Genomic DNA, 25288 nt, shown 5'->3' on the forward strand with positions numbered 1-25288 from the left:
CCAATAATCTTTTGAACTTATTCAAATACGGGTTTTGTATATTGTGGGAAGGTGTGTTAGAAAAATCCATGAATTGAACCTACACAATGAAATTGTGCGTTGAATGGTTGGATATGGTGTGTTGAGTCAGATACACTACTGCCTCGTGTGTAAGATTAAAGATGCAGATGACGGTGGCAGCGATAATTTTGGAGTTAAATATCCCACAATTCGTTAGATTGGTTTTCAAAACTATATAATGTCATACAAATGTTCGCGCCATAACTAATATTTTTTAAAATCGCCAGAAACGTGAACCACGTTCGTCTGAAATTTGGTGTGTGGCTCGTGGTTTGGTCGACATTGAATTTAAGTACCTAACTCGGAAGTGCTCACATTTGTGAGATTCTCGTCGATCTGATGTCTCAGCAACATAAACATGTGCACTGATAGGCATATACACATTAATCACACGCATGTTGAAATGCGCAGTCAACACACTGAGTTGAAAGCAAACGAAGGCTGAAAGTTGATACAAGATTTATGAGAACTCTTGTTTGTGTTCGTTTGTATTTTTAATGTGCCTTTATCTTTACACCATAAACACTGCAGTATCGGAATAGTTGCATTTTTCTGTTGATTCAGAGCCGATTGAACGTAATGCGTAAACATTAAATCGCCTGATAATGTATATCTATGTTGTAATGTAAATATGGGCAATGGTATGATATAATATAATAATAATTGCCATCTTACCTGAAATGACTCCAGATATAGCAGTATCTAACGTTGTTTGATCTGGTACAGAGTTCTTTAACCAACAACCATTACTGTCAGTACGAAATGACCAAGCCTGGCAACCATTGGTCTGAATACATGCACAATAGCATTCTTCCGCACTATCTACCAAATTTGAATTACCATCATTCATGTCACCTCCAGGCCGGTCTTTACCAACATCAATACGATGTGATGATTTTGATGTATCTGATATATAACAGGGAAATGGAAAAATGGTGAATGTTTCTGATGCAAGATCTTACGTTATTCGCAAATGACCGTGAGCATCTTGTTGAGAGTGAGAGAACCACACGACTCAACACAAACCAAAAACTAATGTTCTATTTTCTGCAACCATCCCGTTTCCTACGATGGTTATATAGGTAAGGGTACAATGGACGCAATGACTGTAATGAATAGAACGGCATTGAGTGGGGAGGCAAAACAAGGGCCTTCAGTGGCAATTTTTGAATCAATTATTTTACTCATTTTCAGGTTGATTAATTAGGATCATTCATATCATTACTGGATAGCAGAAAATGTTTTATGACTGTATAGAGGAGAACAATGTGTTCATGTATGAAACCACATATTACCAACACCATAGAAGCCTTGCTGTTTTTCATCAGATGAAGTATCTGAGCTGGATGGAATTTCTTCACCTGTAAAGATAACCCAATATTTTATCAAAAAGAATGTTCTCAAAAATTGAATTCGTTATTAAATGTTTTTATGACTGTATTGTGTAGAACAATGTGTTACATTATTCACTTGGTGTTTAATTGTCGGCAACATTGAAGTGTTCATATATACATTTATATTTGGTACAATCTCTAACGTCGTTGTGCCTTGTGACATTACATTTAACATCATAAACACAGCCGTATTGAAACAATTGCATTTATTATCAAATTAAACGTCAAAATTTCATATTGATTAAGAGATGATGTAATGTAATGATGAATGTATGATGTAATGCAAATATGGGTAATGGTATGATATAATTGACTAATAATTGTTATCTTGTTAATAATTGCGTGTAGAACACTATTATATTAATAACTTTCGTTTAAGTGTAGGCGACATTAAAGTATTCGCGTATGAAATTACATATTACCAGTTCCAACACCATAGAAATCCTGCTGTTTTTCATCAGATGCAGTATCTGATCTAGATGGAATTTTTCCACCTGCAAGTATAAAACAATATTGTATTAAAACGAATGTTCTGGCAAATTGAATTAGATATTAAATGAAATGGGCGTTCTGAAAAGTAACAGAAAATGTTTTTATGGCAGTATTGTGTAGCACTCTGTGTTCAATTATTCTCTCATTGGTTAATTGTTTGCAACATTAAAGTATTCATGTATACATTCACATATGCCACAATTTCGTATGTTAAATGTGCCTTGTGATATTACAAGATAATTAATTATTCGAAAAATAGTTGGCATGATTACCAATCCAGTTAAAGTGAATATGTGAATAAAATTAACTAATCATTTTACTTAAAGTTCAACTAAATCAACAATGCATATTTATCAATTTTGCCTTACTATACACTATAGCACAAAGCATGTGTGAATCAACAAAATATCATTTCATGTGTTACATACCTGTGCTATCAGAAGTTCGAACAACTGATACTGACTTCACGCATCTACTGTTGGAAATTTCACTTCCCCAAGTACTGTGAAGTTCTTTTCTCTCCCACAGACCACATGTCCCGCCAATACCGACTACATTTCCTTCACTTGTCACTGTTATGTCTGAAACAACACCATCATCATCCACCTTTGTCCAGCTGCCTTCAACGCCTGGTCGTGTCCATAGTTTTCCACTCATACCAACTCCAAGAATTTCACCTGATGTCAACTGAGAAATGGATTTAACACAACAGCTATTTGCAACTGGTCCAGACCATTTACCTTCAATACCAGGTCGAGTCCATAAATTATTTCCAGTGCCAATCCCAATCAGCGAACCATCATTTAGGTATGTAATATCAGTTACACAACAGCTGTTTGCAATGGGTCCACTCCATTTACCATCTTTACCAGGTCTAGTCCAGAGTTGCTGATCTGTTCCAATACCAACAATTGTACCATCAGGAAAAGTTGTCATGGATGTTATACAGCAACTATCTGCTATTGGTCCCTCCCATGAAGCACTGATATCCTTGCGACTCCATAAGTTATTATCAGTTCCAACACCATAGAAGCCATGTTGTTTTTCATCAGATACAGTAACTGAGCTGGATGGAAATTTTCCGCCTGAAAGTATAATACAATATTGTATTAAAACGAATGTTTGGCAAATTGAATTAGATATTAAATGAAATGGGCGTTCTGAAAAGTAACAGAAAATGTTTTTATGGCAGTATTGTGTAGCACTCTGTATTCAATTATTCTCTCATTGTTTAATTGTTTGCAACATTAAAGTATTCATGTATACATTCACATATGCCACAATTTCGTATGTTAAATGTGCCTTGTGATATTACAAGATAATTAATTATTCAAAGAATAGTTGGAACAATTACCAATCCAGTTAAAATGAGCATGTGGATAAAATCACCTGACCGTTTAACTTGGGTTTCAACTAAATTAACAATGCATATTTATCAACTTTGCCTTACTATACACTATACCACAAAGCATGTATGAATCAACAAAATATCGATTCATGTGTTACATACCTGTGCTATCAGAAGTCCGAACAACTGATACTGACTTCACGCATCTGCTGTTGTCAATTTCACTTCCCCAAGTACTGTGAAGTTCTTTTCTCTCCCACAGACCACATGTCCCGCCAATACCGACTACATTTCCTTCACTTGTCACTGTTATGTCTGAAACAACACCATCATCATCCACCTTTGTCCAGCTGCCTTCAACGCCTGGTCGTGTCCATAGTTTTCCACTCATACCAACTCCAAGAATTTCACCTGATGTCAACTGAGAAATGGATTTAACACAGCAGCTATTTGCAACTGGTCCAGACCATTTACCTTCAATACCAGGTCGAGTCCATAAATTATTTCCAGTGCCAATCCCAATCAGCGAACCATCATTTAGGTATGTAATATCTGTTACACAACAGCTGTTTGCAATGGGTCCACTCCATTTACCATCTTTACCAGGTCTAGTCCAGAGTTGCTGATCTGTTCCAATACCAACAATTGTACCATCAGGAAAAGTTGTCATGGATGTTATACAGCAACTATCTGCTATTGGTCCCTCCCATAAAGCACTGATATCCTTGCGACTCCATAAGCTATTACCAGTTCCAACACCATAGAAGCCATGTTGTTTTTCATCAGATGCAGTATCTGAGCTGGATGGAACTTTTCCACCTGCTAGTATAACACAATATTGTATTAAAACGAAGGTTCTGGAAAATTGAATTGGTTATTAAATGAAATTGGCGTACTGCAAAGTAGCAGAACATGTTTTTATGGCAGTATTGTGTAGCAAACTGCATTCCATTATTAATTCGTTGTTTAATTGTTTGCAACATTAAAGTATTCATGTATACAGTCACATATGCCACAATTTCTTATGTTAAATGTGCCTTGTGATATTACAAGATAATTAATTATTCAAAAAATAGTTGGCATGATTACCAATCCAGTTAAAGTGAATATGTGAATAAAATTAACTAATCATTTTACTTAAGGTTCAACTAAATTAACAATGCATATTTATCAATTTTGCCTTACTATACACTATAGCACAAAGCATGTGTGAATCAACAAAATATCATTTCATGTGTTACATACCTGTGCTATCAGAAGTTCGAACAACTGATACTGACTTCACGCATCTACTGTTGGAAATTTCACTTCCCCAAGTACTGTGAAGTTCTTTTCTCTCCCACAGACCACATGTCCCGCCAATACCGACTACATTTCCTTCACTTGTCACTGTTATGTCTGAAACAACACCATCATCATCCACCTTTGTCCAGCTGCCTTCAACGCCTGGTCGTGTCCATAGTTTTCCACTCATACCAACTCCAAGAATTTCACCTGATGTCAACTGAGAAATGGATTTAACACAACAGCTATTTGCAACTGGTCCAGACCATTTACCTTCAATACCAGGTCGAGTCCATAAATTATTTCCAGTGCCAATCCCAATCAGCGAACCATCATTTAGGTATGTAATATCAGTTACACAACAGCTGTTTGCAATGGGTCCACTCCATTTACCATCTTTACCAGGTCTAGTCCAGAGTTGCTGATCTGTTCCAATACCAACAATTGTACCATCAGGAAAAGTTGTCATGGATGTTATACAGCAACTATCTGCTATTGGTCCCTCCCATGAAGCACTGATATCCTTGCGACTCCATAAGTTATTACCAGTTCCAACACCATAGAAGCCATGTTGTTTTTCATCAGATACAGTAACTGAGCTGGATGGAAATTTTCCACCTGCAAGTATAATACAATATTGTATTAAAACGAATGTTTGGCAAATTGAATTAGATATTAAATGAAATGGGCGTTCTGAAAAGTAACAGAAAATGTTTTTATGGCAGTATTGTGTAGCACTCTGTGTTCAATTATTCTCTCATTGTTTAATTGTTTGCAACATTAAAGTATTCATGTATACATTCACATATGCCACAATTTCGTATGTTAAATATGCCTTGTGATATTACAGGATAATTAATTATTCAAAAAATAGTTGGAACAATTACCAATCCAGTTAAAGTGAATATGTGAATAAAATTAACTAATCATTTTACTTAAGGTTCAACTAAATTAACAATGCATATTTATCAATTTTGCCTTACTATACACTATAGCACAAAGCATGTGTGAATCAACAAAATATCATTTCATGTGTTACATACCTGTGCTATCAGAAGTTCGAACAACTGATACTGACTTCACGCATCTACTGTTGGAAATTTCACTTCCCCAAGTACTGTGAAGTTCTTTTCTCTCCCACAGACCACATGTCCCGCCAATACCGACTACATTTCCTTCACTTGTCACTGTTATGTCTGAAACAACACCATCATCATCCACCTTTGTCCAGCTGCCTTCAACGCCTGGTCGTGTCCATAGTTTTCCACTCATACCAACTCCAAGAATTTCACCTGATGTCAACTGAGAAATGGATTTAAAACAACAGCTATTTGCAACTGGTCCAGACCATTTACCTTCAATACCAGGTCGAGTCCATAAATTATTTCCAGTGCCAATCCCAATCAGCGAACCATCATTTAGGTATGTAATATCAGTTACACAACAGCTGTTTGCAATGGGTCCACTCCATTTACCATCTTTACCAGGTCTAGTCCAGAGTTGCTGATCTGTTCCAATACCAACAATTGTACCATCAGGAAAAGTTGTCATGGATGTTATACAGCAACTATCTGCTATTGGTCCCTCCCATAAAGCACTGATATCCTTGCGACTCCATAAGTTATTACCAGTTCCAACACCATAGAAGCCATGTTGTTTTTCATCAGATGCAGTATCAGAGCTGGATGGAACTTTTCCACCTGCTAGTATAACACAATATTGTATTAAAATGAAGGTTCTGGAAAATTGAATTGGTTATTAAATGAAATGGGCGTACTGCAAAGTAGCAGAAAATGTTTTTATGGCAGTATTGTGTAGCACACTGCATTCCATTATTAATTCGTTGTTTAATTGTTTGCAACATTAAAGTATTCATGTATACATTCACATATGCCACAATTTCGTATGTTAAATATGCCTTGTGATATTACAGGATAATTAATTATTCAAAAAATAGTTGGAACAATTACCAATCCAGTTAAAAAGGGCATGTGGATAAAATCAACTGACCGTTTAACTTGGGTTTCAACTAAATTAACAATGCATATTTATCAACTTTGCCTTACTATACACTATAGTACAAAGCATGTATGAATCAACAAAATATCATTTCATGTGTTACATACCTGTGCTATCAGAAGTTCGAACAACTGATACTGACTTCACGCATCTACTGTTGGAAATTTCACTTCCCCAAGTACTGTGAAGTTCTTTTCTCTCCCACAGACCACATGTCCCGCCAATACCGACTACATTTCCTTCACTTGTCACTGTTATGTCTGAAACAACACCATCATCATCCACCTTTGTCCAGCTGCCTTCAACGCCTGGTCGTGTCCATAGTTTTCCACTCATACCAACTCCAAGAATTTCACCTGATGTCAACTGAGAAATGGATTTAACACAGCAGCTATTTGCAACTGGTCCAGACCATTTACCTTCAATACCAGGTCGAGTCCATAAATTATTTCCAGTGCCAATCCCAATCAGCGAACCATCATTTAGGTATGTAATATCTGTTACACAACAGCTGTTTGCAATGGGTCCACTCCATTTACCATCTTTACCAGGTCTAGTCCAGAGTTGCTGATCTGTTCCAATACCAACAATTGTACCATCAGGAAAAGTTGTCATGGATGTTATACAGCAACTATCTGCTATTGGTCCCTCCCATGGAGCACTGATATCCTTACGACTCCATAAGTTATTACCAGTTCCAATACCATAGAAGCCATGTTGTGTTTCATCAGATGAAGTATCTGAGCTGGATGGAATTTTTCCACCTGTAAAGTGAATGCAGTAACATCTGAGGTAGTTTAATTTGTGATATATAAAATTCAGGTTTGTTTCATTTTTCGTCTCCCATATATAGACGTTGCTTGGCCAACACTTGAGATTACTGTGTGTGCATCACCAGACGTGGATCGTAGTAACATATTCTCAAACTGACTGGAATTTTGCAAACAACTGGAAATAGTTGTTACTCGTAACATTTCATAAATACTAAAACTGTATTTGGTTTTATGTAGCGATGCCATTACATACGTATAATTTACATTCTTCACGAGACTGTTCATTATGAACTGACTGAATGGTTTCGCAGTTGGTCAGAGAAGTTCGACCTAATTTGTTTAAATTGTTGTCTAAATGTTGTCTGACCAAGAAAATGCATTCATATTTTGATGCTTTAAAATGTCATCAGTGTGTAGACAAATACTTCAAAATTGTCTTCATATAAAAAAAAATGTAAACCACGTATGCCCACGATTCTGTAGATAGCTGTTTTACCATGTTTGGACTTCATAGTAAACAACTCACAGTGTTATACATTGAAAGATATAAATACTTGTTTAACATGCGTTTGAGTTAGTTTTATAATTTGTCCGCACCAAATGTTTATATATGTGAACTAGGTGAAAGAAGACGTGATTTGCAAATGATATCTTCAGTGAAGTTGACACATGTTTGTGGTGAGCAGTATCATGATTTGTTGTCAGCCAAAGAAATTGTGGTCATAATTATAATATTGTATGGCGTAGAGTGGACGGTGCAAGATGTAGTATGCGCTGTCACGTTGTCCCTGTGTTCAGATATTAATATTTGGACTTGATGTTAACCCAATACACTGTGCATTGAGTGCCGAGAAAATGTGCACATGCCCGCACTAGGCTACTGAGTACATATGCATACTAAGTCCCCAGTAGCCGCTTTGCCATATTTTATTCCTGTGAAAAAACATCCTAAACATCACACTTAATAACCATTCTTGTCCGATTGGTGTCTACTTCGGATGGCTCAAGGTCTTTCAAAGATTTTTACCAAAGTGGCCAGGACAGTGGCAGTGCAGTAAACGACAATTTGTTATACATAGTAGTTTCGGTGACATCATCTATGTTTTATACCATGTAACACATTTAGTGGGTAATATACTATTTAACATTCATTTTTTATTCAATGGCGTCTGACTGAGTCCCAACCAATTACAGCATGTGTAACAACATACTTTTAGGACAAAAGAGTTTTAATTTTGTCATCATCGATTTTGGATTTTTCACGAATTTCAACTCTGATCGTTTGACAATCGTTTATGTGTATCAACACTAATGTGTCTATCAGTTAAAAAATATGAGCTTTTTTACCTGCATATAAACAAACAAAACTCTAAACTAATTAATGCCCGCAAATTACACTACAAATCCAAACAGGTGTCACTTGTCCAGTAGTAACTCAAGCAATGCAATAATATATATATATTACCTCTCACTACTCATAATGGTATAAATATTATTGCAATTTATAAAAACAAAAAACATGAACGTTTTATGGCGACCCACTTGCACCATTCAAATTTGAGTTCTGCACTTCGTACTGTATGTTGGCACACCATGTTATATGATGAACTCCCCTGAGAGGTTGCTTCATCTTAGCATTGAATTAAATAGACACATAGATGTCATTGCTCTTATTTAACATAAAACTACTGCACATAATAGAGGAGGTAGAACACGCATTTGGGCTAATTTTCAGTTCCATGTACTAAGATTACAATTACAATTCCCTAAGCCAATAATCTTTTGAACTTCTTCAAATACGGGTTTTGTATATTGTGGGAAGGTGTGTTAGAAAAATCCATGAATTGAACCTACACAATGAAATTGTGCGTTGAATGGTTGGATATGGTGTGTTGAGTCAGATACACTACTGCCTCGTGTGTAAGATTAAAGATGCAGATGACGGTGGCAGCGATAATTTTGGAGTTAAATATCCCACAATTCGTTAGATTGGTTTTCAAAACTATATAATGTCATACAAATGTTCGCGCCATAACTAATATTTTTTAAAATCGCCAGAAACGTGAACCACGTTCGTCTGAAATTTGGTGTGTGGCTCGTGGTTTGGTCGACATTGAATTTAAGTACCTCACTCGGAAGTGCTCACATTTTTGAGATTCTCGTCGATCTGATGTCTCAGCAACATAAACATGTGCACTGATAGGCATATACACATTAATCACACACATGTTGAAATGCGCAGTCAACACACTGAGTTGAAAGCAAACGAAGGCTGAAAGTTGATACAAGATTTATGAGAACTCTTGTTTGTGTTCGTTTGTATTTTTAATGTGCCTTTATCTTTACACCATAAACACTGCAGTATCGGAATAGTTGCATTTTTCTGTTGATTCAGAGCCGATTGAACGTAATGCGTAAACATTAAATCGCCTGATAATGTATATCTATGTTGTAATGTAAATATGGGCAATGGTATGATATAATATAATAATAATTGCCATCTTACCTGAAATGACTCCAGATATAGCAGTATCTAACGTTGTTTGATCTGGTACAGAGTTCTTTAACCAACAACCATTACTGTCAGTACGAAATGACCAAGCCTGGCAACCATTGGTCTGAATACATGCACAATAGCATTCTTCCGCACTATCTACCAAATTTGAATTACCATCATTCATGTCACCTCCAGGCCGGTCTTTACCAACATCAATACGATGTGATGATTTTGATGTATCTGATATATAACAGGGAAATGGAAAAATGGTGAATGTTTCTGATGCAAGATCTTACGTTATTCGCAAATGACCGTGAGCATCTTGTTGAGAGTGAGAGAACCACACGACTCAACACAAACCAAAAACTAATGTTCTATTTTCTACAACCATCCCGTTTCCTACGATGGTTATATAGGTAAGGGTACAATGGACGCAATGACTGTAATGAATAGAACGGCATTGAGTGGGGAGGCAAAACAAGGGCCTTCAGTGGCAATTTTTGAATCAATTATTTTACTCATTTTCAGGTTGATTAATTAGGATCATTCATATCATCACTGGATAGCAGAAAATGTTTTATGACTGTATAGAGGAGAACAATGTGTTCATGTATGAAACCACATATTACCAGTTCCAACACCATAGAAGCCTTGCTGTTTTTCATCAGATGAAGTATCTGAGCTGGATGGAATTTCTTCACCTGTAAAGATAACCCAATATTTTATCAAAAAGAATGTTCTCAAAAATTGAATTCGTTATTAAATGTTTTTATGACTGTATTGTGTAGAACAATGTGTTACATTATTCACTTGGTATTTAATTGTCGGCAACATTGAAGTGTTCATATATACATTTATATTTGGTACAATCTCTAACGTCGTTGTGCCTTGTGACATTACATTTAACATCATAAACACAGCCGTATTGAAACAATTGCATTTATTATCAAATTAAACGTCAAAATTTCATATTGATTAAGAGATGATGTAATGTAATGATGAATGTATGATGTAATGCAAATATGGGTAATGGTATGATATAATTGACTAATAATTGTTATCTTGTTAATAATTGCGTGTAGAACACTATTATATTAATAACTTTCGTTTAAGTGTAGGCGACATTAAAGTATTCGCGTATGAAATTACATATTACCAGTTCCAACACCATAGAAATCCTGCTGTTTTTCATCAGATGCAGTATCTGATCTAGATGGAATTTTTCCACCTGCAAGTATAAAACAATATTGTATTAAAACGAATGTTCTGGCAAATTGAATTAGATATTAAATGAAATGGGCGTACTGCAAAGTAGCAGAACATGTTTTTATGGCAGTATTGTGTAGCAAACTGCATTCCATTATTAATTCGTTGTTTAATTGTTTGCAACATTAAAGTATTCATGTATACAGTCACATATGCCACAATTTCTTATGTTAAATGTGCCTTGTGATATTACAAGATAATTAATTATTCAAAAAATAGTTGGCATGATTACCAATCCAGTTAAAGTGAATATGTGAATAAAATTAACTAATCATTTTACTTAAGGTTCAACTAAATCAACAATGCATATTTATCAATTTTGCCTTACTATACACTATAGCACAAAGCATGTATGAATCAACAAAATATCGATTCATGTGTTACATACCTGTGCTATCAGAAGTCCGAACAACTGATACTGACTTCACGCATCTACTGTTGGAAATTTCACTTCCCCAAGTACTGTGAAGTTCTTTTCTCTCCCACAGACCACATGTCCCGCCAATACCGACTACATTTCCTTCACTTGTCACTGTTATGTCTGAAACAACACCATCATCATCCACCTTTGTCCAGCTGCCTTCAACGCCTGGTCGTGTCCATAGTTTTCCACTCATACCAACTCCAAGAATTTCACCTGATGTCAACTGAGAAATGGATTTAACACAACAGCTATTTGCAACTGGTCCAGACCATTTACCTTCAATACCAGGTCGAGTCCATAAATTATTTCCAGTGCCAATCCCAATCAGCGAACCATCATTTAGGTATGTAATATCAGTTACACAACAGCTGTTTGCAATGGGTCCACTCCATTTACCATCTTTACCAGGTCTAGTCCAGAGTTGCTGATCTGTTCCAATACCAACAATTGTACCATCAGGAAAAGTTGTCATGGATGTTATACAGCAACTATCTGCTATTGGTCCCTCCCATGAAGCACTGATATCCTTGCGACTCCATAAGTTATTACCAGTTCCAACACCATAGAAGCCATGTTGTTTTTCATCAGATGCAGTATCTGAGCTGGATGGAACTTTTCCACCTGCTAGTATAACACAATATTGTATTAAAACGAAGGTTCTGGAAAATTGAATTGGTTATTAAATGAAATGGGCGTACTGCAAAGTAGCAGAAAATGTTTTTATGGCAGTATTGTGTAGCACACTGAATTCCATTATTAACTCGTTGTTTAATTGTTTGCAACATTAAAGTATTCATGTATACATTCACATATGTCACACTTTCTTATGTTAAATGTGCCTTGTGATATTACAAGATAATTAATTATTCAAAAAATAGTTGGCAGGATTACCAATCCAGTTAAAGTGAATATGTGAATAAAATTAACTAATCATTTTACTTAAAGTTCAACTAAATCAACAATGCATATTTATCAACTTTGCCTTACTATACACTATAGCACAAAGCATGTGTGAATCAACAAAATATCATTTCATGTGTTACATACCTGTGCTATCAGAAGTTCGAACAACTGATACTGACTTCACGCATCTGCTGTTGTCAATTTCACTTCCCCAAGTACTGTGAAGTTCTTTTCTCTCCCACAGACCACATGTCCCGCCAATACCGACTACATTTCCTTCACTTGTCACTGTTATGTCTGAAACAACACCATCATCATCTACCTTGGTCCAGCTGCCTTCAACGCCTGGTCGTGTCCATAGTTTTCCACTCATACCAACTCCAAGAATTTCACCTGATGTCAACTGAGAAATGGATTTAACACAGCAGCTATTTGCAACTGGTCCAGACCATTTACCTTCAATACCAGGTCGAGTCCATAAATTATTTCCAGTGCCAATCCCAATCAGCGAACCATCATTTAGGTATGTAATATCAGTTACACAACAGCTGTTTGAAATGGGCCCACTCCATTTACCATCTTTACCAGGTCTAGTCCAGAGTTGCTGATCTGTTCCAATACCAACAATTGTACCATCAGGAAAAGTTGTCATGGATGTTATACAGCAACTATCTGTTATTGGTCCCTCCCATGGAGCACTGATATCCTTACGACTCCATAAGTTATTACCAGTTCCAATACCATAGAAGCCATGTTGTGTTTCATCAGATGAAGTATCTGAGCTGGATGGAATTTTTCCACCTGTAAAGTGAATGCAGTAACATCTGAGGTAGTTTAATTTGTGATATATAAAATTCAGGTTTGTTTCATTTTTCGTCTCCCATATATAGACGTTGCTTGGCCAACACTTGAGATTACTGTGTGTGCATCACCAGACGTGGATCGTAGTAACATATTCTCAAACTGACTGGAATTTTGCAAACAACTGGAAATAGTTGTTACTCGTAACATTTCATAAATACTAAAACTGTATTTGGTTTTATGTAGCGATGCCATTACATACGTATAATTTACATTCTTCACGAGACTGTTCATTATGAACTGACTGAATGGTTTCGCAGTTGGTCAGAGAAGTTCGACCTAATTTGTTTAAATTGTTGTCTAAATGTTGTCTGACCAAGAAAATGCATTCATATTTTGATGCTTTAAAATGTCATCAGTGTGTAGACAAATACTTCAAAATTGTCTTCATATAAAAAAAATGTAAACCACGTATGCCCACGATTCTGTAGATAGCTGTTTTACCATGTTTGGACTTCATAGTAAACAACTCACAGTGTTATACATTGAAAGATATAAATACTTGTTTAACATGCGTTTGAGTTAGTTTTATAATTTGTCCGCACCAAATGTTTATATATGTGAACTAGGTGAAAGAAGACGTGATTTGCAAATGATATTTTCAGTGAAGTTGACACATGTTTGTGGTGAGCAGTATCATGAATTGTTGTCAGCCAAAGAAATTGTGGTCATAATTATAATATTGTATGGCGTAGAGTGGACGGTGCAAGATGTAGTATGCGCTGTCACGTTGTCCCTGTGTTCAGATATTAATATTTGGACTTGATGTTAACCCAATACACTGTGCAATGAGTGCCGAGAAAATGTGCACATGCCCGCACTAGGCTACTGAGTACATATGCATACTAAGTCCCCAGTAGCCGCTTTGCCATATTTTATTCTTGTGAAAAAACATCCTAAACATCACACTTAAAAACCATTCTTGTCCGATTGGTGTCTACTTCGGATGGCTCAAGGTCTTTCAAAGATTTTTACCAAAGTGGCCAGGACAGTGGCAGTGCAGTAAACGACAATTTGTTATACATAGTAGTTTCGGTGACATCATCTATGTTTTATACCATGTAACACATTTAGTGGGTAATAAACTATTTAATATTCATTTTTATTCAATGGCGTCTGACTGAGTCCCAACCAATTACAGCATGTGTAACAACATACTTTTAGGACAAAAAAGTTTTAATTTTGTCATCATCGATTTTGGATTTTTCACGAATTTCAACTCTGATCGTTTGACAATCGTTTATGTGTATCAACACTAATGTGTCTATCAGTTAAAAAATATGAGCTTTTTTACCTGCATATAAACAAACAAAACTCTAAACTAATTGATGCCCGCAAATTACACTACAAATCCAAACAGGTGTCACTTGTCCAGTAGTAACTCAAGCAATGCAATAATATATATATATATTACCTCTCACTACTCATAATGGTATAAATATTATTGCAATTTATAAAAACAAAAATCATGAACGTTTTATGGCGACCCACTTGCACCATTCAAATTTGAGTTCTGCATTTCGTACTGTATGTTGGGACACCATGTTATATGATGAACTCCCCTGAGACGTTGCTTCATCTTAGCATTGAATTAAATAGACACATAGATGTCATTGCTCTTATTTAACATAAAACTACTGCACATAATAGAGGAGGTAGAACACGCATTTGGGCTAATTTTCAGTTCCATGTACTAAGATTACAATTACAATTCCCTAAGCCAATAATCTTTTGAACTTCTTCAAATACGGGTTTTGTATATTGTGGGAAGGTGTGTTAGAAAAATCCATGAATTGAACCTACACAATGAAATTGTGCGTTGAATGGTTGGATATGGTGTGTTGAGTCAGATACACTACTGCCTCGTGTGTAAGATTAAAGATGCAGATGACGGTGGCAGCGATAATTTTGGAGTTAAATATCCCACAATTCGTTAGATTGGTTTTCAAAACTATATAATGTCATACAAATGTTCGCGCCATAACTAATATTTTTTAAAATCGCCAGAAACGTGAACCACGTTCGTCTGAAATTTGGTGTGTGGCTCGTGGTTTGGTCGACATTGAATTTAAGTACCTAACTCGGAAGTGCTCACATTTGTGAGATTCTCGTCGATCTGATGTCTCAGCAACATAAACATGTGCACTGATAGGCATATACACATTAATCACACGCATGTTGAAATGCGCAGTCAACACACTGAGTTGAAAGCAAACGAAGGCTGAAAGTTGATACAAGATTTATGAGAACTCTTGTTTGTGTTCGTTTGTATTTTTAATGTGCCTTTATCTTTACACCATAAACACTGCAGTATCGGAATAGTTGCATTTTTCTGTTGATTCAGAGCCGATTGAACGTAATGCGTAAACATTAAATCGCCTGATAATGTATATCTATGTTGTAATGTAAATATGGGCAATGGTATGATATAATATAATAATAATTGCCATCTTACCTGAAATGACTCCAGATATAGCAGTATCTAACGTTGTTTGATCTGGTACAGAGTTCTTTAACCAACAACCATTACTGTCAGTACGAAATGACCAAGCCTGGCAACCATTGGTCTGAATACATGCACAATAGCATTCTTCCGCACTATCTACCAAATTTGAATTACCATCATTCATGTCACCTCCAGGCCGGTCTTTACCAACATCAATACGATGTGATGATTTTGATGTATCTGATATATAACAGGGAAATGGAAAAATGGTGAATGTTTCTGATGCAAGATCTTACGTTATTCGCAAATGACCGTGAGCATCTTGTTGAGAGTGAGAGAACCACACGACTCAACACAAACCAAAAACTAATGTTCTATTTTCTACAACCATCCCGTTTCCTACGATGGTTATATAGGTAAGGGTACAATGGACGCAATGACTGTAATGAATAGAACAGTATTGAGTGGGGAGGCAAAACAAGGGCCTTCAGTGGCAATTTTTGAATCAATTATTTTACTCATTTTCAGGTTGATTAATTAGGATCATTCATATCATCACTGGATAGCAGAAAATGTTTTATGACTGTATAGAGGAGAACAATGTGTTCATGTATGAAACCACATATTACCAGTTCCAACACCATAGAAGCCTTGCTGTTTTTCATCAGATGAAGTATCTGAGCTGGATGGAATTTCTTCACCTGTAAAGATAACCCAATATTTTATCAAAAAGAATGTTCTCAAAAATTGAATTCGTTATTAAATGTTTTTATCACTGTATTGTGTAGAACAATGTGTTACATTATTCACTTGGTGTTTAATTGTCGGCAACATTGAAGTGTTCATATATACATTTATATTTGGTACAATCTCTAACGTCGTTGTGCCTTGTGACATTACATTTAACATCATAAACACAGCCGTATTGAAACAATTGCATTTATTATCAAATTAAACGTCAAAATTTCATATTGATTAAGAGATGATGTAATGTAATGATGAATGTATGATGTAATGCAAATATGGGTAATGGTATGATATAATTGACTAATAATTGTTATCTTGTTAATAATTGCGTGTAGAACACTATTATATTAATAACTTTCGTTTAAGTGTAGGCGACATTAAAGTATTCGCGTATGAAATTACATATTACCAGTTCCAACACCATAGAAGCCATGTTGTTTTTCATCAGATACAGTAACTGAGCTGGATGGAAATTTTCCACCTGCAAGTATAATACAATATTGTATTAAAACGAATGTTTGGCAAATTGAATTAGATATTAAATGAAATGGGCGTTCTGAAAAGTAACAGAAAATGTTTTTATGGCAGTAATGTGTAGCACTCTGTGTTCAATTATTCTCTCATTGTTTAATTGTTTGCAACATTAAAGTATTCATGTATACATTCACATATGCCACAATTTCGTATGTTAAATATGCCTTGTGATATTACAAGATAATTAATTATTCAAAGAATAGTTGGAACAATTACCAATCCAGTTAAAATGAGCATGTGGATAAAATCACCTGACCGTTTAACTTGGGTTTCAACTAAATTAACAATGCATATTTATCAACTTTGCCTTACTATACACTATACCACAAAGCATGTATGAATCAACAAAATATCGATTCATGTGTTACATACCTGTGCTATCAGAAGTCCGAACAACTGATACTGACTTCACGCATCTGCTGTTGTCAATTTCACTTCCCCAAGTACTGTGAAGTTCTTTTCTCTCCCACAGACCACATGTCCCGCCAATACCGACTACATTTCCTTCACTTGTCACTGTTATGTCTGAAACAACACCATCATCATCCACCTTTGTCCAGCTGCCTTCAACGCCTGGTCGTGTCCATAGTTTTCCACTCATACCAACTCCAAGAATTTCACCTGATGTCAACTGAGAAATGGATTTAACACAGCAGCTATTTGCAACTGGTCCAGACCATTTACCTTCAATACCAGGTCGAGTCCATAAATTATTTCCAGTGCCAATCCCAATCAGCGAACCATCATTTAGGTATGTAATATCAGTTACACAACAGCTGTTTGCAATGGGTCCACTCCATTTACCATCTTTACCAGGTCTAGTCCAGAGTTGCTGATCTGTTCCAATACCAACAATTGTACCATCAGGAAAAGTTGTCATGGATGTTATACAGCAACTATCTGCTATTGGTCCCTCCCATAAAGCACTGATATCCTTGCGACTCCATAAGCTATTACCAGTTCCAACACCATAGAAGCCATGTTGTTTTTCATCAGATGCAGTATCTGAGCTGGATGGAACTTTTCCACCTGCTAGTATAACACAATATTGTATTAAAACGAAGGTTCTGGAAAATTGAATTGGTTATTAAATGAAATGGACGTACTGCAAAGTAGCAGAACATGTTTTTATGGCAGTATTGTGTAGCACACTGCATTCCATTATTAATTCGTTGTTTAATTGTTTGCAACATTAAAGTATTCATGTATACATTCACATATGCCACAATTTCTTATGTTAAATGTGCCTTGTGATATTACAAGATAATTAATTATTCAAAAAATAGTTGGCATGATTACCAATCCAGTTAAAGTGAATATGTGAATAAAATTAACTAATCATTTTACTTAAGGTTCAACTAAATCAACAATGCATATTTATCAATTTTGCCTTACTATACACTATAGCACAAAGCATGTATGAATCAACAAAATATCGATTCATGTGTTACATACCTGTGCTATCAGAAGTTCGAACAACTGATACTGACTTCACGCATCTACTGTTGGAAATTTCACTTCCCCAAGTACTGTGAAGTTCTTTTCTCTCCCACAGACCACATGTCCCGCCAATACCGACTACATTTCCTTCACTTGTCACTGTTATGTCTGAAACAACACCATCATCATCCACCTTTGTCCAGCTGCCTTCAACGCCTGGTCGTGTCCATAGTTTTCCACTCATACCAACTCCAAGAATTTCACCAGATGTCAACTGAGAAATGGATTTAACACAGCAGCTATTTGCAACTGGTCCAGACCATTTACCTTCAATACCAGGTCGAGTCCATAAATTATTTCCAGTGCCAATCCCAATCAGTGAACCATCATTTAGGTATGTAATATCTGTTACACAACAGCTGTTTGCAATGGGTCCACTCCATTTACCATCTTTACCAGGTCTAGTCCAGAGTTGCTGATCTGTTCCAATACCAACAATTGTACCATCAGGAAAAGTTGTCATGGATGTTATACAGCAACTATCTGCTATTGGTCCCTCCCATAAAGCACTCATATCCTTGCGACTCCATAAGCTATTACCAGTTCCAACACCATAGAAGCCATGTTGTTTTTCATCAGATGCAGTATCTGAGCTGGATGGAACTTTTCCACCTGCTAGTATAACACAATATTGTATTAAAACGAAGGTTCTGGAAAATTGAATTGGTTATTAAATGAAATGGACGTACTGCAAAGTAGCAGAACATGTTTTTATGGCAGTATTGTGTAGCACACTGCATTCCATTATTAATTCGTTGTTTAATTGTTTGCAACATTAAAGTATTCATGTATACATTCACATATGCCACAATTTCTTATGTTAAGGTAGAGATGCAGTTTATTTGTGAATTTCAATCAAAAATAGTTTTTTTCGTTTTTTATATAGATTTGTATCTAAAGAACATTCTGTGAAAATTTGACCAATGAATTCTTATTGGAACACCGTTAAAATTGCTGTTTATTTTCTGGTTAAAAATAAAAAACACTCACACGTGGCAATGTTTATGTCCAATTGCCTAATTTGCATGAGTAACCAAATAACAGGACCTTTGATTGACAATATGCAAATCGAGATTGTACGTGTCATAGTTCATTCAATTCACGCGCATGTGCAATTATTCTCAAATCAGTTCTCGCTCGCTAGCAAACCAAACATTATATTTCCTCAGCGTTTTTTCCTGATTTTTATCAATACATTATGCGTGGTGTGAAAAGAAAGAGAGGTAGAAAGAAGATTCAGATGATTTCTATGTCGGAAGAGGCAAAAGCTACACTGAAGGCATCAGCCCACCGAACGAAAAACAAAATCGATGTGAGCGTCCGGTGAGCGTCCAAACATGGCTTTCCCTGAAGGCATGAATCCGAGTTTCTGATTGACTGAGAGATTTTATTTTTAAATAATTGTTCTCAAAAAATAAACTGAGCATGTGAAGAATAATTGAACATTGTTTACAGTGATAACTGCTCATTGTCGAGACGAAGCTTACCCATTCACGCTAGTCACAATAAACATCATACTCTTGAATAGGCGTCAATGACTACGGTAAAACTTAGACTCTATTTTAGGCATCAGGAATGATTGAAATGTCCGAAAATGACGCCAAAATACACCTTAAAAGTCCCATTTTATTGTTTTTCTAAATCTCATCCCGAATTTACGGCAGAATCTGGTCCCTCAAATAAGGGACATGTGAGCTTTGATTCTAACCGGATATATTGCACTGGGTCGGGGAGATACAAACTTTTGTGTATCTTTTGTCCAATGGGTACCTGTACTTCGATCATTCGCAAGTTTTGCTAGGTGGTGCGAGACAGCTTTGTTTGCAACCGGACGAACTCCGTTTAATTCAATGAAGCAAACAACTGACAATGCTAAAATAAATTGCAGAGGTACCCTAAAATTAATTGAAAACAACCAAATAATTTCAATGAAAAATAAATCACAGAGAGAGGTAACTTGATACATTACGGTAACAACTCTTTTGACGCGCTGACCGCTTCTCCGCGTCTGATGTTTTTTTTCCTTGTCATAATACTTACTGATTGATGATTTTGTTTTGATTTTTGAATTTTTTAGCCTGCAACTCGGCCACGACCTTTGCTTTTTCCGTGAAAAATGGGTAAGTTTACGTCAATTTGACGGACATTCCATTTTTTTAAACTAACGAAGCACACTGTTTCGCACTCCTATTTTTTTCATTTGCCGATTTCTATTCAGAAAAATTCGACCGCTCGAAAATGCACCTTCATTTTGCACTCTTAAAACATGTCAGATTTCCAACACTAATTATTTAAAACCGGTCGAAATTTTAAAACTGTTACGTTAGGAGCTGGAGCTCTCTTCTTGCAGGCGACCGTCGCCGGTAGTACAACAGCATGTTTTGTACGTACATCCGTGCGCTGATTGTCTGCGACTGTCTTAGAAATTCCCTGAATAAGGCGTTGCCAAAATCGGAAAAAATAAAAAATTGCCTCCTTAAAAAACGAACAGAATTCAAATATTTCTTTTAACAAATATGTTGCATTGGGAAAAATGGGATTGGAAACGATGAACAAAACTACTGTGCCTCGTTTTTCGATTCTAGGATTACGCGATTATTCATTATTGTGCGTTCGCTTCCTGGAGTTGGTTCTCAATACTACATAAAAATCATCAAGGATAAATAATTTAATATCCCACTTTGTACTCTTCACGGTAAACCATAGGCTCTGAAATACTCGTAGATTTTTTATTGAAAATACATCGAAGAGAAGCCATGATATTTTGATCGTGATAAAAGGTCACCTTCCTAGGACCGCCCCCTGTTTAATAATTCATGAGATTACGTCATATTTACTGGGCATTGCCACGTGTTTTTACCGACCCCATCAAAACACTGGTATGAATGACGTGTTTCTGATTTATAAATTCAAGAGCAGTTGTTCTGGTCCAACGATTTTACATAAAATGTCTATGTCTATACGTTAACTTTCAATTTCAATAGTCTAGAAAGTATGACAAAGTATGACAAAGCAGCAATTCCCGGTTTAACGCTCAAATATGCAAATCAGCCTTTTTCTCGTCTTCTATTTTTGGTGAATTCTTGGGATTTAAATTAAAATAGCTGATAGACGCTTTGGCCATTTGCCTCGAAATTTTCACACATTATTGACAAGGTGTTCCCCCTTCAAAATGCGTCCGGACAGTTTATTACGGCGAGTGGAACAAAAATAACAAGTCCGCGATTAACATGGATATATAAATTATGCAAAAATAGAAAAAAGTGAACTTTGAGGTCATGCTGTGCGACTTTGAAAGCCGTTAGAGAGATGAGTGGACGCATTTGAATTAGTAGTATACCAAGGTATCCAGTGATGTAATTTTACCCACAAACGGACTTGAAGTTTTTAAGCTAATTTTTTTTAAACCACTTTTGCCCAAAAAAGCATATTTTTTACCCAAAATCAAAAACGCATTCTGGATATTTAAAATAAAGACAAGTTTTACAAAGTTTGTATAATAAGCTTTCAGAAAATATATAACATGTTGGATATATAATACCATCTTCATTGTCTAATTACTCAATTAAAAAGCAAGCCAAATAAACTGCATCTCTACCTTAAATGTGCCTTGTGATATTACAAGATAATTAACTATTCAAAAAATAGTTGGCATGATTACCAATCCAGTTAAAGTGAATATGTGAATAAAATTAACTAATCATTTTACTTAAGGTTCAACTAAATCAACAATGCATATTTATCAACTTTGCCTTACTATACACTATAGCACAAAGCATGTATGAATCAACAAAATATCGATTCATGTGTTACATACCTGTGCTATCAGAAGTTCGAACAACTGATACTGACTTCACGCATCTACTGTTGGAAATTTCACTTCCCCAAGTACTGTGAAGTTCTTTTCTCTCCCACAGACCACATGTCCCGCCAATACCGACTACATTTCCTTCACTTGTCACTGTTATGTCTGAAACAACACCATCATCATCCACCTTTGTCCAGCTGCCTTCAACGCCTGGTCGTGTCCATAGTTTTCCACTCATACCAACTCCAAGAATTTCATCTGATGTTAACTGAGAAATGGATTTAACACAGCAGCTATTTGCAACTGGTCCAGACCATTTACCTTCAATACCAGGTCGAGTCCATAAATTATTTCCAGTGCCAATCCCAATCAGCGAACCATCATTTAGGTATGTAATATCAGTTACACAACAGCTGTTTGCAATGGGTCCACTCCATTTACCATCTTTACCAGGTCTAGTCCAGAGTTGCTGATCTGTTCCAATACCAACAATTGTACCGTCAGGAAAAGTTGTCATGGATGTTATACAGCAACTATCTGCTATTGGTCCCTCCCATAAAGCACTGATATCCTTGCGACTCCATAAGTTATTACCAGTTCCAACACCATAGAAGCCATGTTGTTTTTCATCAGATGCAGTATCAGAGCTGGATGGAACTTTTCCACCTGCTAGTATAACACAATATTGTATTAAAACAAAGGTTCTGGAAAATTGAATTGGTTATTAAATGAAATGAGCGTACTGCAAAGTAGCAGAAAATGTTTTTATGGCAGTATTGTGTAGCACACTGAATTCCATTATTAACTCGTTGTTTAATTGTTTGCAACATTAAAGTATTCATGTATACATTCACATATGTCACACTTTCTTATGTTAAATGTGCCTTGTGATATTACAAGATAATTAATTATTCAAAAAATAGTTGGCATGATTACCAATCCAGTTAAAGTGAATATGTGAATAAAATTAACTAATCATTTTACTTAAAGTTCAACTAAATCAACAATGCGTAATTATCAACTTTGCCTTACTATACGCTATACCACAAAGCATGTATGAATCAACAAAATATCGATTCATGTGTTACATACCTGTGCTATCAGAAGTTCGAACAACTGATACTGACTTCACGCATCTGCTGTTGTCAATTTCACTTCCCCAAGTACTGTGAAGTTCTTTTCTCTCCCACAGACCACATGTCCCGCCAATACCGACTACATTTCCTTCACTTGTCACTGTTATGTCTGAAACAACACCATCATCATCCACCTTGGTCCAGCTGCCTTCAACGCCTGGTCGTGTCCATAGTTTTCCACTCATACCAACTCCAAGAATTTCACCTGATGTCAACTGAGAAATGGATTTAACACAACAACTATTTGCAACTGGTCCAGACCATTTACCTTCAATACCAGGTCGAGTCCATAAATTATTTCCAGTGCCAATCCCAATCAGCGAACCATCATTTAGGTATGTAATGTCTGTTACACAACAGCTGTTTGCAATGGGTCCACTCCATTTACCATCTTTACCAGGTCTAGTCCAGAGTTGCTGATCTGTTCCAATACCAACAATTGTACCATCAGGAAAAGTTGTCATGGATGTTATACAGCAACTATCTGCTATTGGTCCCTCCCATAAAGCACTGATATCCTTGCGACTCCATAAGTTATTACCAGTTCCAACACCATAGAAGCCATGTTGTTTTTCATCAGATGCAGTATCTGAGCTGGATGGAACTTTTCCACCTGCTAGTATAACACAATATTGTATTAAAACGAAGGTTCTGGAAAATTGAATTGGTTATTAAATGAAATGGGCGTACTGCAAAGTAGCAGAACATGTTTTTATGGCAGTATTGTGTAGCAAACTGCATTCCATTATTAATTCGTTGTTTAATTGTTTGCAACATTAAAGTATTCATGTATACAGTCACATATGCCACAATTTCTTATGTTAAATGTGCCTTGTGATATTACAAGATAATTAATTATTCAAAAAATAGTTGGCATGATTACCAATCCAGTTAAAGTGAATATGTGAATAAAATTAACTAATCATTTTACTTAAGGTTCAACTAAATCAACAATGCATATTTATCAACTTTGCCTTACTATACACTATAGCACAAAGCATGTATGAATCAACAAAATATCATTTCATGTGTTACATACCTGTGCTATCAGAAGTCCGAACAACTGATACTGACTTCACGCATCTACTGTTGGAAATTTCACTTCCCCAAGTACTGTGAAGTTCTTTTCTCTCCCACAGACCACATGTCCCGCCAATACCGACTACATTTCCTTCACTTGTCACTGTTATGTCTGAAACAACACCATCATCATCCACCTTTGTCCAGCTGCCTTCAACGCCTGGTCGTGTCCATAGTTTTCCACCCATACCAACTCCAAGAATTTCACCTGATGTCAACTGAGAAATGGATTTAACACAGCAGCTATTTGCAACTGGTCCAGACCATTTACCTTCAATACCAGGTCGAGTCCATAAATTATTTCCAGTGCCAATCCCAATCAGCGAACCATCATTTAGGTATGTAATATCTGTTACACAACAGCTGTTTGCAATGGGTCCACTCCATTTACCATCTTTACCAGGTCTAGTCCAGAGTTGCTGATCTGTTCCAATACCAACAATTGTACCATCAGGAAAAGTTGTCATGGATGTTATACAGCAACTATCTGCTATTGGTCCCTCCCATGAAGCACTGATATCCTTGCGACTCCATAAGTTATTACCAGTTCCAACACCATAGAAGCCATGTTGTTTTTCATCAGATACAGTAACTGAGCTGGATGGAAATTTTCCACCTGCAAGTATAATACAATATTGTATTAAAACGAATGTTTGGCAAATTTAATTAGATATTAAATGAAATGGGCGTTCTGAAAATTAACAGAAAATGTTTTT

General features: G+C 36.1%; 1 protein-coding gene across 1 annotated transcript in view; it reads right to left on the reverse strand.

The window, feature by feature from the left end:
* Positions 1–348: 348 nt before the first annotated feature.
* Positions 349–25288, reverse strand: part of LOC144351800 (uncharacterized) — an 84423-nt gene continuing 59483 nt past the window's right edge. Inside the window, exons 39-57 of the mRNA XM_085504002.1 lie at positions 24555–25188; positions 23449–24068; positions 22388–23013; positions 20536–20548; positions 18504–19163; positions 17446–18053; positions 13690–13694; positions 12605–13242; positions 11547–12178; positions 7790–7794; positions 6701–7342; positions 5622–6259; positions 4540–5196; positions 3463–4104; positions 2375–3007; positions 1877–1948; positions 1356–1421; positions 736–966; positions 349–425 (exon numbers count right to left, since the gene is read on the reverse strand). Of these exons, the coding sequence (XP_085360128.1) occupies positions 349–425; positions 736–966; positions 1356–1421; positions 1877–1948; positions 2375–3007; positions 3463–4104; positions 4540–5196; positions 5622–6259; positions 6701–7342; positions 7790–7794; positions 11547–12178; positions 12605–13242; positions 13690–13694; positions 17446–18053; positions 18504–19163; positions 20536–20548; positions 22388–23013; positions 23449–24068; positions 24555–25188 (8099 nt within the window). The remainder of the gene's footprint in view (positions 426–735; positions 967–1355; positions 1422–1876; positions 1949–2374; positions 3008–3462; positions 4105–4539; positions 5197–5621; positions 6260–6700; positions 7343–7789; positions 7795–11546; positions 12179–12604; positions 13243–13689; positions 13695–17445; positions 18054–18503; positions 19164–20535; positions 20549–22387; positions 23014–23448; positions 24069–24554; positions 25189–25288) is intronic.

This window comes from Saccoglossus kowalevskii, chromosome 9, assembly GCF_978046115.1.
Source record: "Saccoglossus kowalevskii chromosome 9, keSacKowa6.1, whole genome shotgun sequence".
In the NCBI taxonomy this organism is placed as follows: Eukaryota; Metazoa; Hemichordata; class Enteropneusta; family Harrimaniidae; genus Saccoglossus; species Saccoglossus kowalevskii.